Consider the following 14,956-nt stretch of genomic DNA (forward strand, 5'->3'; position numbering starts at 1 on the left):
CAAAAAACAATATTAATAAGGAGGAGAAACAAAATATTATATATATATATATATATGTATATACATTAGTATATTAGTATTATATTTAGTGGATTTTAATAATTGAATAGATCATTTTGCATGTGATGGCTTAAACAATGAAAGAATCTTTAGTAGTTGTGAAGTGTAAGACAATGTCACTGAGACATCGGAGTGAGTAGTTATTGCACAAATTGTTTGCAGTTCTACTTCCTCTTTTGCACACATGTGCCAAAAACATGTGCAATTTACTGGAACGAATGAGGAATTAAAATCAGTTGTGAACAAAAGAAATGTTCAGAGATTTGGACTCAATGTTTTGAAAGAAAAAAATTCTCATCGAAGAATTTAACTAATGCGAATGAGAAAAAAAATGTAAGAATATATTTTTATTTCCTACGGTCCTGGAAGGCAGCTTTATATTATATACTTAATTAATATATCCGTTTTTTAATTGAGTGAACTGGCCCTTTAAGAACAACATTCGATTTTCTTACGGTCCAGGAAAGCAGCGTCAGGTTTCAGCGTGACGTGACCCGGAAGCGGGAGGAGGGGGGCGGAGCCCGGAAGAAGATGGCGCTCGTCCGCTGTAGGCGAGACCTCTGCGGCGTTATCTGTCTGATTTTAACTTATTTCAGCGTGTTCTACGCGGACTACGTGGTCATACAGTATGTCCTCATCCCCGCATACTCGGACAGGTCGGTGCTTTGTGTATTTGTGTCGTTTAAACCGTTGAAACACCGACATGGCGGCTGCTTCTCTGCGCTGTCTCCATTCATTTAACCGGAACTGACAGCTTCCTGCTCTCACGCGCTGTCTTTCTCTGCTGAATCTAAACCAAACTTGTATTATTTTTGATGACATTAACACGTGTTTATATGTATTCAGGTGGTTGTTTGTACCGGTTTTATATTGAGGTGACACCAGAATACACGTGTTTTTCTTTGGTTTACTATCAGCTGTAACGAAGGAGGTTTCTGTTGTTTATCTCTGATACATTACAATATATTTATATGTCATTTATATTTTACTGTATTCATTTTTACTAATTAACAGTGGCTGTGTTTTAACTAAGTACTTAAGTACATATTCGAGGTATTTTTACTTTGAGTATTTACACTTAATGCTACTTTATACTTTTACTACATTTCAGATATTATTTTGTGCTTTTTACTAGTTACTTTAAATATTAACAATTTACATTATAATAATTAATAATAATAAATATACATATTATAAGATAATGAAATAAAAGTGGTTAAATTAATAATAATATTTTGATCAATTAAACGACACATGATGCTTATTATTGGTTCTAAACGAGCTGATCTGTGCATGACGTTGTGCGTCTCTGACCCTCTGACAGCGTGTGGTGTTCTCTACACGGATCTGTGTTCAACCTGATTCTGCTGCTGCTGCTCGCCTGCCACGCCAAGGCCGTCTTCTCAGACCCCGGTCAGTACGAGTGTGTGTGTGTGTGTGTGTTTTCTGTATCTGCAGCACATGTGTTAAATTGGTGAAGAATGTTTTCTTAATTCGTCTTGTGTATTTGTGTTTTCTGTCAAGTTGTAGTGCGCTCGAGAGGCTTAGGGGGGAAAAGCACCAAAAATAGTGCTGCTTTACTTAACCTAGTATTTAGTGTGTGTGTGTGTGTGTGTGTGTGTGTATGTGTGTGTGTGTGTGTGTGTCCAGGTATGGTGCCTCTTCCTGAGACAGCCATGGACTTCTCAGACCTTCGCTCCCAGTCGTCTCGGATGAATGAGCGGGTGAGTCTCGGAAGTTTAACATTTTCTAAATACACAAAGTTCATCGTTTTACTGCAACAGTTGAATTTCTTTGCCAAATTATTTTACAAAATTTGGCAAACAATGAATCTATACATCCAACATTTTGGTAAGTTTACACAAGTGTTACCAATGCTGCAGAAAAAGGAGGCTCTATATATATATATAGTTTACAACTAAGAATTAAAGTGGACTTTTCCACCTTTTGGGCGTGTTTTGGTCATGAATTCAACCGTTAAAGGCTGATGATAGAGAGCGCTTCTCTCAGATTATAATTACATTATTACCAACTGTGTATTTATCTCACGGCGTCTGTTTTTACATCTCAGCAGCTGTACTTATGTCTGCTGTTGGGCTTGTTATTATGTACTTATGATGTCTGTGAAGTGACGTCTGTCTCTATAGCTCGACTCAAAACAGGAATCTGTTGTTCTGTGTTGATAATATTGGCAGATAAGTGTTGGAAAAATTGCAACTACAAGCTTCAATTTTATATTTTTAAAGATGACCTCAGTAAACATTGTAAACACGCTGTTGTGATGATCCAATTGACTTGGTTGTTTCCCATTATACTTAATGGTGTACCCCCATGAAGTCAGAAAGATCAGTGACATAGTTTGATTTGAGTTAAAACCAGGCGGCAACCCCCGGTTCTGAAAAGTGAAGCCAATGCTTCATGTCTCAAAACCTGCATTCTCTCTAGTGTCCACCAGGGGGCGACTCCTCTGGTTGTATATAAGTCTATGAGAAAATGACTCTACTTCTCTCTTGATTTATTACCTCAGTAAACATTGTAAACATGAGTTTATGGTCTCAATCTCTAGTTTCAAGTCTTCTTCAATACAGCATGATGTTCATTTAGTACATTATGGTCCATTTAGAGTCAAACAGACCATAAAGCAGGGGATGCTTTAGGGCGGGGCTTACTGTGATTGACAGGTCTCTACCAGAGACGGCTGTGAAGGGGTTGGATATGCATCAGGCAGCAGGTGCTTCTTTAAACCTGCTGTCCTGTTGTTTCCAGGGCTGTGAAGGCTGGACGGTGTGCAACCGCTGTGAAACCTACCGACCTCCCAGAGCGCATCACTGCCGCATCTGTCAGAGGTGTATACGCCGCATGGACCACCACTGTCCCTGGTGAGGAAACACACACACATTTCCTTCCCCTCCTCCTTCCTCTGCTCCTCTGCTCTGACTTTGTCTCGTTCCCCTTTTTAAAAATAAAAAATCAGTTTAGTCATCTTCTTCTTCTCTATTTTTAATTTGTTTTAGGATCAACAACTGTGTCGGAGAGCTCAACCAGAAGTATTTCATCCAGTTTCTCTTCTACACCGGTGAGTTCACTGAATTATAGCTTTTATTAAGACTGATTTGGGAACGTTTTGAACCCTTACTGGGTATTATATATGTGTGTATGTATATATTATATATGTGTGTATGTATATACATATGAGTGGCGCTCGTAAACACTACCGCTTTCGTCCACAGGGACCGCCAGAATCAAGACAAAATGAAAGTTCCTTGTAGTAACTTTGAGTAAAGGATCTGGATCTTCTTCCACCACCACAGCTGTTGTTAAAGCTCCTGATGTTGTGATTGTTGGTTCTCCATCTTTGCACACAGGCATGGCCAGCCTGTACTCCATGGCGCTGGTGGTGTCGGCCTGGGTGTGGCAGATAAGGAACGAGAGAGAAGGCGACGCAGAGAAAGAAGCCGAGGAGACGCCCAGCAAGCACCTGATAGTGTGAGTTACGAAGCTGACGGCCGTTTCTGTGTTTCAGTGTCAAATCTTCTCAAAGTATTGAACTAGATTGTTCAGGTCGTCAGTGATTCTGATTGGTCGGCTCGTTGTTTCTGTTCCCTCCTCTCTCGTAGCGCCCACTACATCATCCTGCTGGTGGAGTCGGTGTTGTTCGGCGTGTTCGTTATGGTCATCTTCTACGATCAGGTACACAAACAGCACAACTGTACTTCATTACAAATGTGAGGTACTTTAATGTGTACTTCTCCTCCACTACATCACTACATCTGAAACAATTAGTCAAATGACGGGAAATTAATTAGAAACTGCTCATTTTCCTTTTACAATGATGATAATTTTAACGTATTAATAATAAAGTTACTGTGTTTGGAAGAAACAAACATTACATATTATCTATATATTGTATATATATATATATATATATATATATATATATATGTAATGTAATTCTGTACTTCCTTCCCTCCAGTTGGTCTCCATAGTCACAGACGAGACTCCCATTGAGCAGAAGAAGAACAGACTGATGATCAAGGACAGAGCATCTTCATCCTCCTCCTCTTCCTCTCAGCTGCCTCAGCCCCCCACACACACCCGCAAGCCTAAGCTCGCTCTGCTGCGGGAGGTTTTCGGAAGAGGTGGGGTTTGTGTTTCATCGTCTACAATTTAGACTTTGCAAAACATTGGCGAATCATTGCTAGTGAATCATTTGTTTTAGTTGCCCTGTAAAGGAATACTGTTTAATTTCAGATCTAAAATAGTGTTTTATCTGTTTTAATCTCTCCAGGTTCGGTCTTTTGCTGGCTTCTTCCCCTCCACTCCAGCCCTCCGTCGGTTGGCGGCATCACCTACTCCGCCCTGCCCGACTACGACGTCTGATCTTGGCGAGGAAAGGTTTCGTGTGTGTGTGTGAGAGAGAAAAGAGTGAATTTTCTGCCGAGCTACGATGTCTTACCTTTTGGAAGGAGGATGGAGACCGGGATGAATGAAGTGTGTGTTAGATAAAGGAATGAGTGAGTGTATGAAATGTGTGATTTTATCCCCCCGGACCTAAAAGAGTTCAGCCTCAGAACCCAGAACCCAGACTCTTGACTCTCTTTCCTGTCGGGACGGAGGAGCTCCGACGGTCCCGATCTGTAGTTTAACCACCAGCCTTCTTTGATTATTGTGTGTAGAGGTTGGCTTCTCGTGAACACTGGGGTTTGACTGATGTGGGTTTAACAAGGCTGATTTTTTTTTTTTTTCTGGTATTTGATGCATTAATCTACTTCAATTTGTCCATTTTCACGTCCAGAAATTGCAAACATTCAGCGCCAGATTTAATAAGAATATGGATCAGGAGGGAATTTATTAGTGGATTTAAAAACGTAGTGATCCTCCAAAACAGCTGCGGTTCAAATCCACCAAAAACCTATTATTAAATGACACATTTGGCATTGCATTCCTTTTAACGTTGTCGAACTCACGATGGACAGGTTTTAAAAAAAAAAAGGGTAAAAATCGATTCAGAAGAATCGGAGATTTCATCTTTTTTTTTTTATTCCATGTATTCTTTTTCCTTATCAAAACCTGGAGCCTACATTACCCAGAATGCAACACGTGTGTTACGCTAGTAGTCTAGTAGACACCAAAACTGTCGAGTGGAAACTCCAAGATGCTAATAATGGAGTCTAATACACATGATGCAAAAGTATTTATGTATAAATACGACACGGATTGATCAGCATTGACCCACATGTCAGTCTGACCCCGGTGCTTTTACTCTGGTCAGTATTTATGATAACAGAAGATTTCGAACACAAACTTTACCTTTTACTCAAACAAGCATCAGCCTCTACAACGAAAAGCTACTGAAGGAGGTCAGGTAGGTCAACTTCATCAAAGTGTCACTACACCCTCAACCCCAGAATGAAAACTAGTTTCAGGTCTCACCCAAACTGTTGACACTAAATTTGCAGCACACTTAAATATCGCTCTATCCTCTCTTCATTGCAACTAAAGGGCCAAAATAACGAAGCCCTGGACCAGAAGTCTACTTATTTTGGACCACATATTTTACAGATGCATCTCTAAGAGGTTCTTTGTTGTTACTGACATAGTTATAGTCCAACACTTTAATACAAACACCAAAAGACACTAGGTCACTGTATTTTCTATTATTTATTTATTTTTGTTCTCCGATCAAACAGTTGTTCTCAAGATAAGTGTTCTTCCTGAAGGGCGGAATTTCTACCCGGAACCATTTGCTTCCGAAGAACCCTTTTTTGGAGAAAGGGTTTTTCAAGGGTTCCCAGGCCTCATGAGGAACCCTGGGTGGGTTCCAGATGAAACCCTTGAAATATAACAGGGTTCTCGGTAGAACCCCCTCGGTGTATTCCAGAGGACCCCCTTGGAATATTAAAGGGATCTCGGTAGAACATCGTGGGTGGGTTCTAGATAAAACCCTTGGAATATAAAAGGGATCTCGGTAGAACATCGTGTGTGGGTTCTAGATAAAACCCTTGGAATATAAAAGGATTCTCGGTAGAATCCCCTGGGAGGGTTCTTGTTGGCACCCTTAGCAGGTGGAAAGATTCTGGTTAGAACCTCTAAAGAGGGTTCTGGGTGGAACCATTACACAGTAGAAGTGTTTCCTGTAGAACCTTTCATACGGGGTTCTGGGTGGAACCTTTCACAGATGTTCGGTTCTAAGTAGAAAACTCAAAGCATTCCAGGTGGAACCTTTTATAAAAGGTTCTACCAAAAAAAGGTTCTCCTATGGGGAGAAGCCGCAGAACCCTATGAAGTTCTAGTTGGCATGTTTAGTGACCAACTCTCATTTTTAAAAGATATTTATTTTATCCACTAATATGTCATTTCTTACGAGATGGAAAACAGAACGATCTACCTGTCCTCCGTTACATCCTGTGAACTATTGCCACCAAACTGGTACAACAGAAATAATAGAAACTAAAACGATGTGTTCATGTGATGCCTCGTGGTTCATGAGCAAACAGGAAACACGAATGTCCACAAAGAGATTCATTTTTGTGTTTCTGTTTATTTTATTTCCTCATTCCTGTGTTTATTTGTAAAGTACAACTATGTTTGATGTGTCAACTAACTAAACTGAGTTACACTTATCGAACTAATACACACACACACACAGAGTACACTTCTCAGTATTCTGCTAAATCTCAGTGAAGGGACGATTTTTTAACTTATTTATTGTTTCTAACTATTCCGTGGAGATATCTCTACCAATAACTGTGTTTTGTTTTTTAATGTGATGGGGTGAGGTCGTCTTTGCTGCTGTTGTCGAAGCAACAATGAAGTGTGTAGTGGGGAAACAAAACAGTTTGAGGGTGAGGTTTAAGGCTGAACAAAACTACTTGGTTAGGTTTGGGCAAAAAAACTACTTGGTTAGGTTTGGGCAACAAAAATACTGAAGTTAGGTTTGGGCAACAAAAATACTTAGGTTTAGGCAACAAAACTACTAAGTTAGGTTTGGGCAACAAAAATACTGAAGTTAGGTTTGGGCAACAAAAATACTTAGGTTTAGGCAACAAAACTACTAAGTTAGGTTTGGGCAACAAAAATACTGAAGTTAGGTTTGGGCAACAAAAATACTGAAGTTAGGTTTGGGCAACAAAAATACTGAAGTTAGGTTTGGGCAACAAAAATACTGAAGTTAGGTTTAGGCAACAACAATACTTAGGTTTAGGCAACAAAACTACTAAGTTAGGTTTGGGCAACAACAATACTTAGGTTTAGGCAACAAAACTACTAAGTTAGGTTTGGGCAACAAAAATACTGAAGTTAGGTTTAGGCAACAACAATACTTAGGTTTAGGCAACAAAAAGAAGTTGAAGAGATTGCCCATACATCTTTAAAAAAAGGAAGGGATACATAACTAGCTAAGGAAGGGATACACAAATAATAGTTAGCTTTTTACAGTATTTGTATTGTGTCTACATGTCGGAAACCGCTCTCCTTCATGTGATCATGAAACACTCACACTGAGGAGGTCTTTCGTGGTTGACGTCTCACTTTAAATTGAAAAGCGGCAGAAAAACCTGCAGACTCAAAGACAACTTCACCCCTCTGTGTGTTTTTATGTGTATATAGTTATTATGTGTTGTCTTCATTTTTAACAAATGTTCCTCAAATGCTACAAAAACCAGAACAACTGCCAGTTGGGAGATGGTGTCACTTGTTGACTACTGTCAACCGCTCTCCAAACACTTCTTGACAGGCAGGTATCGCACACAGTACACCCTCGCCAAGGTTTGGTTCAGCTGTACATAGGAAGGTTCATATTTTATATATCGATGATGTGCAATTTTCATGAAGGGAAAAGTTATTTTTATTTATTTTTTTCTGTTTTCTCTATCGTGATCTGGATAAAACAAAGGTTTGAAATGCTTTTGTATGAGTTGCGCGATGGATTTGTCTCACCTTGAATTTTAACATTTGTGGTGAAAATGAAACGGGGAAACGAGCTCTTCTTGCCTTTTCGTGTAAAATCTGAATAAGTTCCAGTCCCTGTACTCTGAAATCAAACAGCTAAAACATTTCAAACTGTGAATGTGTTGTGTCCGGGTGGGTTCTAACTTTCAGGGTACTTGCTTGCTTGTTTGACTCGAAAAATGCAGTTGATCTGTTTTTTCGTTTCCGTTTTTTTTTTGTAACGTGGTGCGCTTGTTTCGGTTCCTCCACACTGGTGCCTCCTTACCGCTGGTTCTATCATGTAAAAAACATTCACCAGCTGTTAGCTGAAACAAAACAAGCGCACCCCATTTTGGTGTTTTCCTTGACAGCGGGAAGGAATGTGTACAAACAAAGAGGACCTGAGATTAATGATTCGCAACCAGCCAAACATTTAACATTCACTTCTGCTAGCCTGTTTGGCAATTCAAAAACATGTACAACTTTATTGACAATTGACAATTTCCCTCTTCGGCCTACAGTGGCTTGTAATTGTTGCAAAGCCGGGTTTTTTTTAATCATAATTTTGAAAAGTAGTTCGCTAATAACACAAAAAAATCAACCAAAGAAGTAATTACCAACATTTGAAATACTGTTTTGAATATTAAACACATGAAGTTTGATATCTGCCGTGTGGATGTGGTTAAAGTGTCTTTCACCATTGAGGTCAATGAAGAGTCTCGTGGACCCGAGTTAGTCTTCATATTTTGGCACAATTGGAGGAAACTGAGGAGTTTTCTTCAGCTTGTAAAACTCTGTATCTGTTGGCTGGTTGCCCCCAAAAAACGTTAGTTTCACGCCCTTCAAACAAAAGCAACAAAGAGTTTATTATCATGTGGCTTCATGATGAACAAGTTTACAACCGACTGTTTTATTTATTGTTACTACTGTGACCTGTGTATTATTCCTGATGACGTGCTGCTCCTTCAACTGGAAGTAAAACGGATGTTTTTTCAACTTCACTGGCTCCTTTTGTTTCCTTTTGTTCAAATGAATTCTGAAGATGAATTGTTTTTTGGGTTTAATAAATAGACAAACAACACAGAGTTTATGGTCTCAATCTCTAGTTTCAAGTCTTCTTCAATACAGCATGATGTTCATTTAGTACATTATGGTCCATTTAGAGTCAAACAGACCATAAAGCAGGGGATGCTTTAGGGCGGGGCTACACGCTGATTGACAGGTCGCTACCAGAGACGTATACTGCGTCTCTACGTCACTCCACAGTCCAAATATGGTCACTTCCTGTTTATTCGCTGCAAAAGAACCAAGATGGCGACTGCCAAATTGTAGAACTATAGTGAATAATGTGTGCAGTAGTGGGCACCAGACCTCATTGGGACCTCATTAAGGTTCAATTCAATGAGGTTTTGGTGATTTAATTGATTGCACATTTGTGAGGGAAACGGTGGACTCATGGGTGGAAACGCTCGTGCTGTGTGTCCTAAAGATAACTAGTTTCTTTTGAAGGGTTATGGATTGATCTCCAAACTCCTAAATAATTTAAGAGGTCTCCCAATACGTGAAGTACGCAGCAGATGGCAGCATTACATCACAGTCAGAGGATATAAACTTACCAGCAGAGAAAAAAAAGTGTAATTCTTTCTCATGTGCTCATTGCATGATGAAAAGATGCATTCATATATTATGTAGCTTTTATGTGCTTTGAAAGAGCAACATGTGTAAGAGAACATGCAAATGGCTAAATTAAAATGATTCTGATAACATTTAGTAAAAAAAACATTTACATACAACATACAAACATTAATGCCTCCATGGGTTATTAGGTTATCTCTTCATATGGTTTATATTGTTATTATATTTGTTAACAAATGAAGGCCTGAACAGAAACCAATATGGACATTTTTAAACGTATTTACACGAATCATCACAATATCTTGAGTGGCCCTTAGGTCATGCACTGTGTTAGAGGTTAAAATATTCAATGAATTTAAGAAATAACATTTAAGAGCAGCAGATACAGAAATACTTTTTTCATTATTATTAATATTATTATAAATACTTTTGATAGAAAATTCATTTTGAGTTTGCTGCTGTATTCGGACCAAAATCAGTGTGTCCATCCTTTGGTCTGCTGTCAGCAGGTAGAAGTGACACATGAAGAGTCCTGCACTACACTTTATATTTAATGAACAAAATATGGTTTTGAGCTGAAAATTAAATGTTTGGCTGATTATGTCATGTAGGTTGTGTTTGCTGTATTTTGTCACGTAAAAAGATTCTTGTGTTGATATAAAATAATGCAAAACACATAAAATCCATCGAGAAAATAAACCCAGGGAGTTTCTTCTTTCGCTTTTCTGTTTCTGTGCAGACGCTGCAGCTATTGTTTCGGTTTCCTAAGCCGTTTAAAGCTGCAGGCTTTCTTCACTAATCTACTTCCTGATGCGTATTGGCTGAGCTACAGACACACCAGAGTACTGGAGGTGCGGTGGTCTCTGTGTGCGTCTCCAGGCCTGTTGTCTCAGCTCTCTAAGCTATTTAGAGCTAAGTGGCTGCTGGTTCCTGGAAAGACGTGCTGATCTTTTGTCCCCCGGCTTCCGTTCGCCGCACAAAGGTAAGTACGGGGACGCGCAACAAAACACAAAGCGCTGTATCACAATGCGGCTGTTCGGGTTCCCTGGTGTTAAGAGCGGCCATCCCAAAACGGATTACGTGTTCCCTGAGCAAAAAACGCCATCAGAGGTCCAGCCAAATACCCAAAACCACACTCAATCAGAAGAAGTCTCTCTGGATAAATGTGCATTTACACTTTAATGCATTTCACACACATATCACATTTTATTTGAATCCAAAACTTGAAAAATATTCTCCCAAGATCACAGGAGTTTAATGTACGTCTAGGACATTTAAGGATCCGGTTCCTGCATCTTCTTCCCCAATGAACCCATGTTTGCTCCGTCATCGTTTGTACATGTTGTGAAAAGTGTCCCACGTTTTTTAAAATCATCATAATTGTTGTACGTCAGCTTCATACTTCTGTATCGCTCACCAGACGGCAGCCGGGTGAACTGGCAGTTACTGGAGTTTGTATCGTCTTTTAATATCTTCTCTTTTTCGCTCTGCGCAGGCACCCCACCTCACCAATATCACAGATGCTCCGTAGATGGGTACCAATGATGGCTGAACCTCTCGATGCAGCTTTTTTATATTTTTAATGTCAGACATTATTTTCTAAGGGCAGGTGTTTTTTGCTTTCAGTACATATCCGATTACGAGACGTCATCTGCTTCGTGGGGATTACTGGAAAGCCCGCCTAGCTCGCTACCTAAATAGGAAACTTTCTAGGATGAGAAGGAGGCATCACCCCTCGTGTCGATGGAGTCTTTTCTTGAAGACGGATGCTGTTTGTTGAGCGTCAACGAGGTCAAGCCTCCCGCCAGGGAAAACTCGTATGCGCTCGCTGACGGAGATGCTAATAGCCGCGCTAATAGTCGACGAGCCGCTTACAGCAGATTGCGCGCATGTTGGGCTCCGAGCCGTGGCCCACGTCATGCACATAAACATACTGTATACGCATTTGCACACACAGCAGCACGCACCAAGTGTTGTTTTGAAACTCTAGCAGCGCTCTACGTCCCCAGTGGGCCCACTGGTTCATCCATCAGTAATGAAACCCTAGCGGGTCACATGCTAGTGTTGAAATGCCCCCTGCTTGGTCCACCGGCCTTCGTCATCCACACTCACAGAAAACACTTCATCATCATACCTCTCCGGGTTTCAATGCCAAGGTCGGTCAGTCAGCGCGGAATTTATTAATTAATAATGTAACTCAGTCCTGTAGTGGATATATCTGGGGGACCTAAGCTGAAATGAAGTCACTGAGGTCATGTCTTCAGAGTGATTTCTTAGAGTTTTAGCAACCCAAGACTATTCAAATGAAAGATTGTTCAAGGATACGTAGCACCTACGCAAGTTAGAGATCTGCTCAGGTAGAAGAAGAGCAGAGACAAACTGGGATTCACGGTACAGGAAGCTGGTGATGATCCTGTGTGATCCACACAGAGTGAGGTCTCATCAGGTATGAGTGAAAACACCTGTTGATGAGGTGATTACACATCCAGCAGACAGGGAGCAACAGTAGCAGCCATCTTGTGTCGGGTTCCTGTCCTTCCGGATGAATGTAACACTAATATTCGTTCTCCTTCTGCCTCTAACTCCAAACACGTTGGACTCTTTAGATGCTAAGTGCTCCACCGTGTTCATCGGCTAGCTGTTAGGTGCTGCAGGAAGCATTCAGCGGGTTTAGTGTCCCGGACACATGACAAATGTCGTAAAGAAGAATCACTAAACATCTGTTCAGTGGTGGAATGTAACTCAGTGCATTTAGAAGACTACTGTAAGGGTACTGAAGTACATTAAAAACGTGAGGAAGTTGTACTTTACTTGAATATTTCCATTGCATGCTACTTTAGACTTCTAGTCCAATATATCTCAGAGGTAAATATTTTAAGAAAAGTACCTGAATACTTATTCCAAAATAATCTGATGTAAAAGTAGCAGAAGTGTAAATCTTTTTGTTGGTCTGTGTTTAACACCAACTTTCAGTTTGTTGTATTAGTACTTTTACTCGACTCACTGATCTGAATACTTCCTCCCGCGTTGCATCTGTTGTGTCTCTTATCTCAGAACTTGTGGCTCTCTGGGTTCACCCTGCAGTTGAGTTACTGCCAGTTGCGTCACATGAATAAATACCTCAAATGGGGAAAAAATGTAAATCTTATGAGAAAGGATTTGAATCTTGAAAACACTTGTGAGCTGACGTACGTAGGAGCTCAGATGTCGTCAGAGAAAGTTTCCAAATGTCCAGCTTAGTGCAATCAGAGAACAAGCCAAGCTTTCTCTAAAGAAATAGATTTATGTTTGACTGTTAATGACGGCGATCTGATAACGTGCAGAGATCAGATGTGGCGTTTCAAACTTTTAACTTTTGATTTAGACCCTTGAGTTTGACCACCGTTTGAGCTTTTCTGTCCGCTCAGCAATGAGGCCGAAAAAAGCGCAAAATATCACTCGGATGTGATCACATGTGATGACTTGATTGCTGATAACTTTCTTAAAACCCTGAGGCTCAACATCAGCCCTTTATTTAGTCACAGAGAGCCTGATGAGGAGGGAATCACAGCACAGTTAGACATTTAAGTGTAATTGACTCTGGTTTTGGCATCGGGACCTTTAAAATAACAGAAAACAGAGCAGGAAGTTACTCTTAAACTGTGGTGTCAGCGTGAATCCTCACAAACCAAAAATCCTTTTTATGAAACTGTTAATTTAATGTGGTTTTCAGATGACTGATGGACAATTTATTTGATCTGTAATTAAGTCAGTAAATGTATTCATACTGACTTGATGACTTGAACATGATAGAGAAACTCTGTATTAAAGGTGACTCTTTACATTGAACTCATGTCATGAAATTAGATGGAAGATTCACGTCTCATAACAAGACTTAAAGTCAATGTTTTATAATCGTTCTTTTGGTATGAGGGTGACTTCAGTATCTCAAAATAATAACTTTATATCGCAAAATGTCCAAAACATTACTAATTAACTCACAATAAAGACTTAATATCTCAAATTAAAGATTTAATATCTCACAATAAAGACTTAATATCTCAAATTAAAGATTTAATATCTCACAATAAAGACTTAGTATCTCAAATTAAAGACTTAGTATCTCGAATGAAAGACTTAATATCTCAAATTAAAGACTTAGTATCTCGAATGAAAGACTTAATATCTCAAATTACATATTTAATATCTCAAATTAACGAGAAACTTTCCTATGAGTTAAATACTACCTCATATTGATATATTTAGTCATTACTTTGTAAAAGTTTCTCATAGTGACTTACAAGATCTTTATTCTCATCAAATTGTTGGAAATGTAATTGATAGTATTTATTTCTCTCCGTGTGCTGCTGTAGCGAGGAACTGAATATATGTTGCACACTTTTTTGAAGTCTGCAAACTTTGGTGTGAAATGTATAAAAAGTAATTTAATGAAGAGATATCAAAGCTACAGTGCAAACGGTTTTGTATTGTAGCTGTTTATCTGTTATTTTAGAGGCAGAAACCAGAAGAACAGAGCTGTGAAGCACAACTCTCCTCTCAGCTGACCCCTCGTGACCAAACTGAACTTTGACGTTGTTTTGACGGTTGGACTCTGAGACGTCGGTCACGTGAGCGGGACAAACACTCGCGTGTCACCGTATAAAAACCTACTTACCTGCCAAAAGAGCTCCAGGAATGAGGAAGCGAGTGCTTGTTTTGTTGTTTCCGAGGCCAACGGGTCACAAAAACCTCGTGAAACACACGAATGATTACGAGCTCAGTGGAAGGAAAACAACAAATCCTCAGTCACGTTGGTTCCTTTTGCTCCGTTATTCATTCAGGATGTAATGTTCAGTGTAATTCTATAACTGGGTTTAATCTGCATCAATAAAAGTGAGAGGTCAGAGTTCATAACGATCATATACGTATGTTCCAGATCACATGGAGTCAGTCGAATGAAATTAAACAAAGACTGAGAATATAGATAATGATGGGATGTCTAAAATAGGCATTTTCCCAAAAATGTTCCTTATAGTCAAAAGATGACATCTCAAAATAATGTATTTGTATTTTAAAATGTCTTTGCATCTCAAAATAATGATACTATCACTAAAGTACAATATGTACCTCTGAGATGTAGTACAGTAAAAAGTACAATATGTACCTCTGAGATGTAGTACAGTAAAAAGTACAATATGTACCTCTGAGATGTAGTACAGTAAAAAGTACAATATGTACCTATGAGATGTAGAAGTGTAAAGCTGCGAGTAAAGTACAAATACCTTGATTATGTACTTGAGTAAATGTACTTTATGTACTGGTTGATGACACATCAAACACACAGAGACAGATG

At 39.5% G+C, this 14,956-nt stretch overlaps 1 protein-coding gene across 2 annotated transcripts; it reads left to right on the forward strand.

Annotated features, from left to right (window-relative positions):
- The first annotated feature begins 587 nt into the window (after positions 1–587).
- LOC142950752 (palmitoyltransferase ZDHHC3) lies at positions 588–8,990 on the forward strand. Of its 2 annotated transcripts, XR_012954496.1 has the most exons (10): positions 588–716; positions 1,385–1,473; positions 1,711–1,784; positions 2,827–2,939; positions 3,075–3,136; positions 3,426–3,546; positions 3,678–3,750; positions 4,034–4,199; positions 4,349–7,073; positions 7,124–8,990. XR_012954496.1 is itself a non-coding variant. In XM_076092350.1 (9 exons), exons 1-9 carry the CDS (start codon positions 592–594, stop codon positions 4,438–4,440), a joined length of 915 nt encoding a protein of 304 aa, XP_075948465.1. In that variant the 5' UTR covers positions 588–591; the 3' UTR covers positions 4,441–8,990. The 2 variants fall into 2 exon arrangements, 1 of the variants encoding a protein (XP_075948465.1); XM_076092350.1 differs by having other exon boundaries at positions 4,349–8,990.
- Positions 8,991–14,956: the final 5,966 nt, after the last annotated feature.

Source organism: Anarhichas minor, unplaced genomic scaffold, assembly GCF_050575085.1.
Source record: "Anarhichas minor isolate MPS153535 unplaced genomic scaffold, ASM5057508v1 ptg000016l, whole genome shotgun sequence".
Lineage (NCBI taxonomy): Eukaryota > Metazoa > Chordata > Actinopteri > Perciformes > Anarhichadidae > Anarhichas > Anarhichas minor.

Bases quoted from the DNA above. Each gene is read 5' to 3' on its own strand.
- LOC142950752 (XM_076092350.1), top strand. From the start codon at position 592: ATGGCGCTCGTCCGCTGTAGGCGAGACCTCTGCGGCGTTATCTGTCTG. The intron at 3,137-3,425 runs GTGAGTTCACTG...CTTTGCACACAG, and splicing joins CCAGTTTCTCTTCTACACCG to GCATGGCCAGCCTGTACTCC. The intron at 3,751-4,033 runs GTACACAAACAG...CCTTCCCTCCAG, and splicing joins TGGTCATCTTCTACGATCAG to TTGGTCTCCATAGTCACAGA.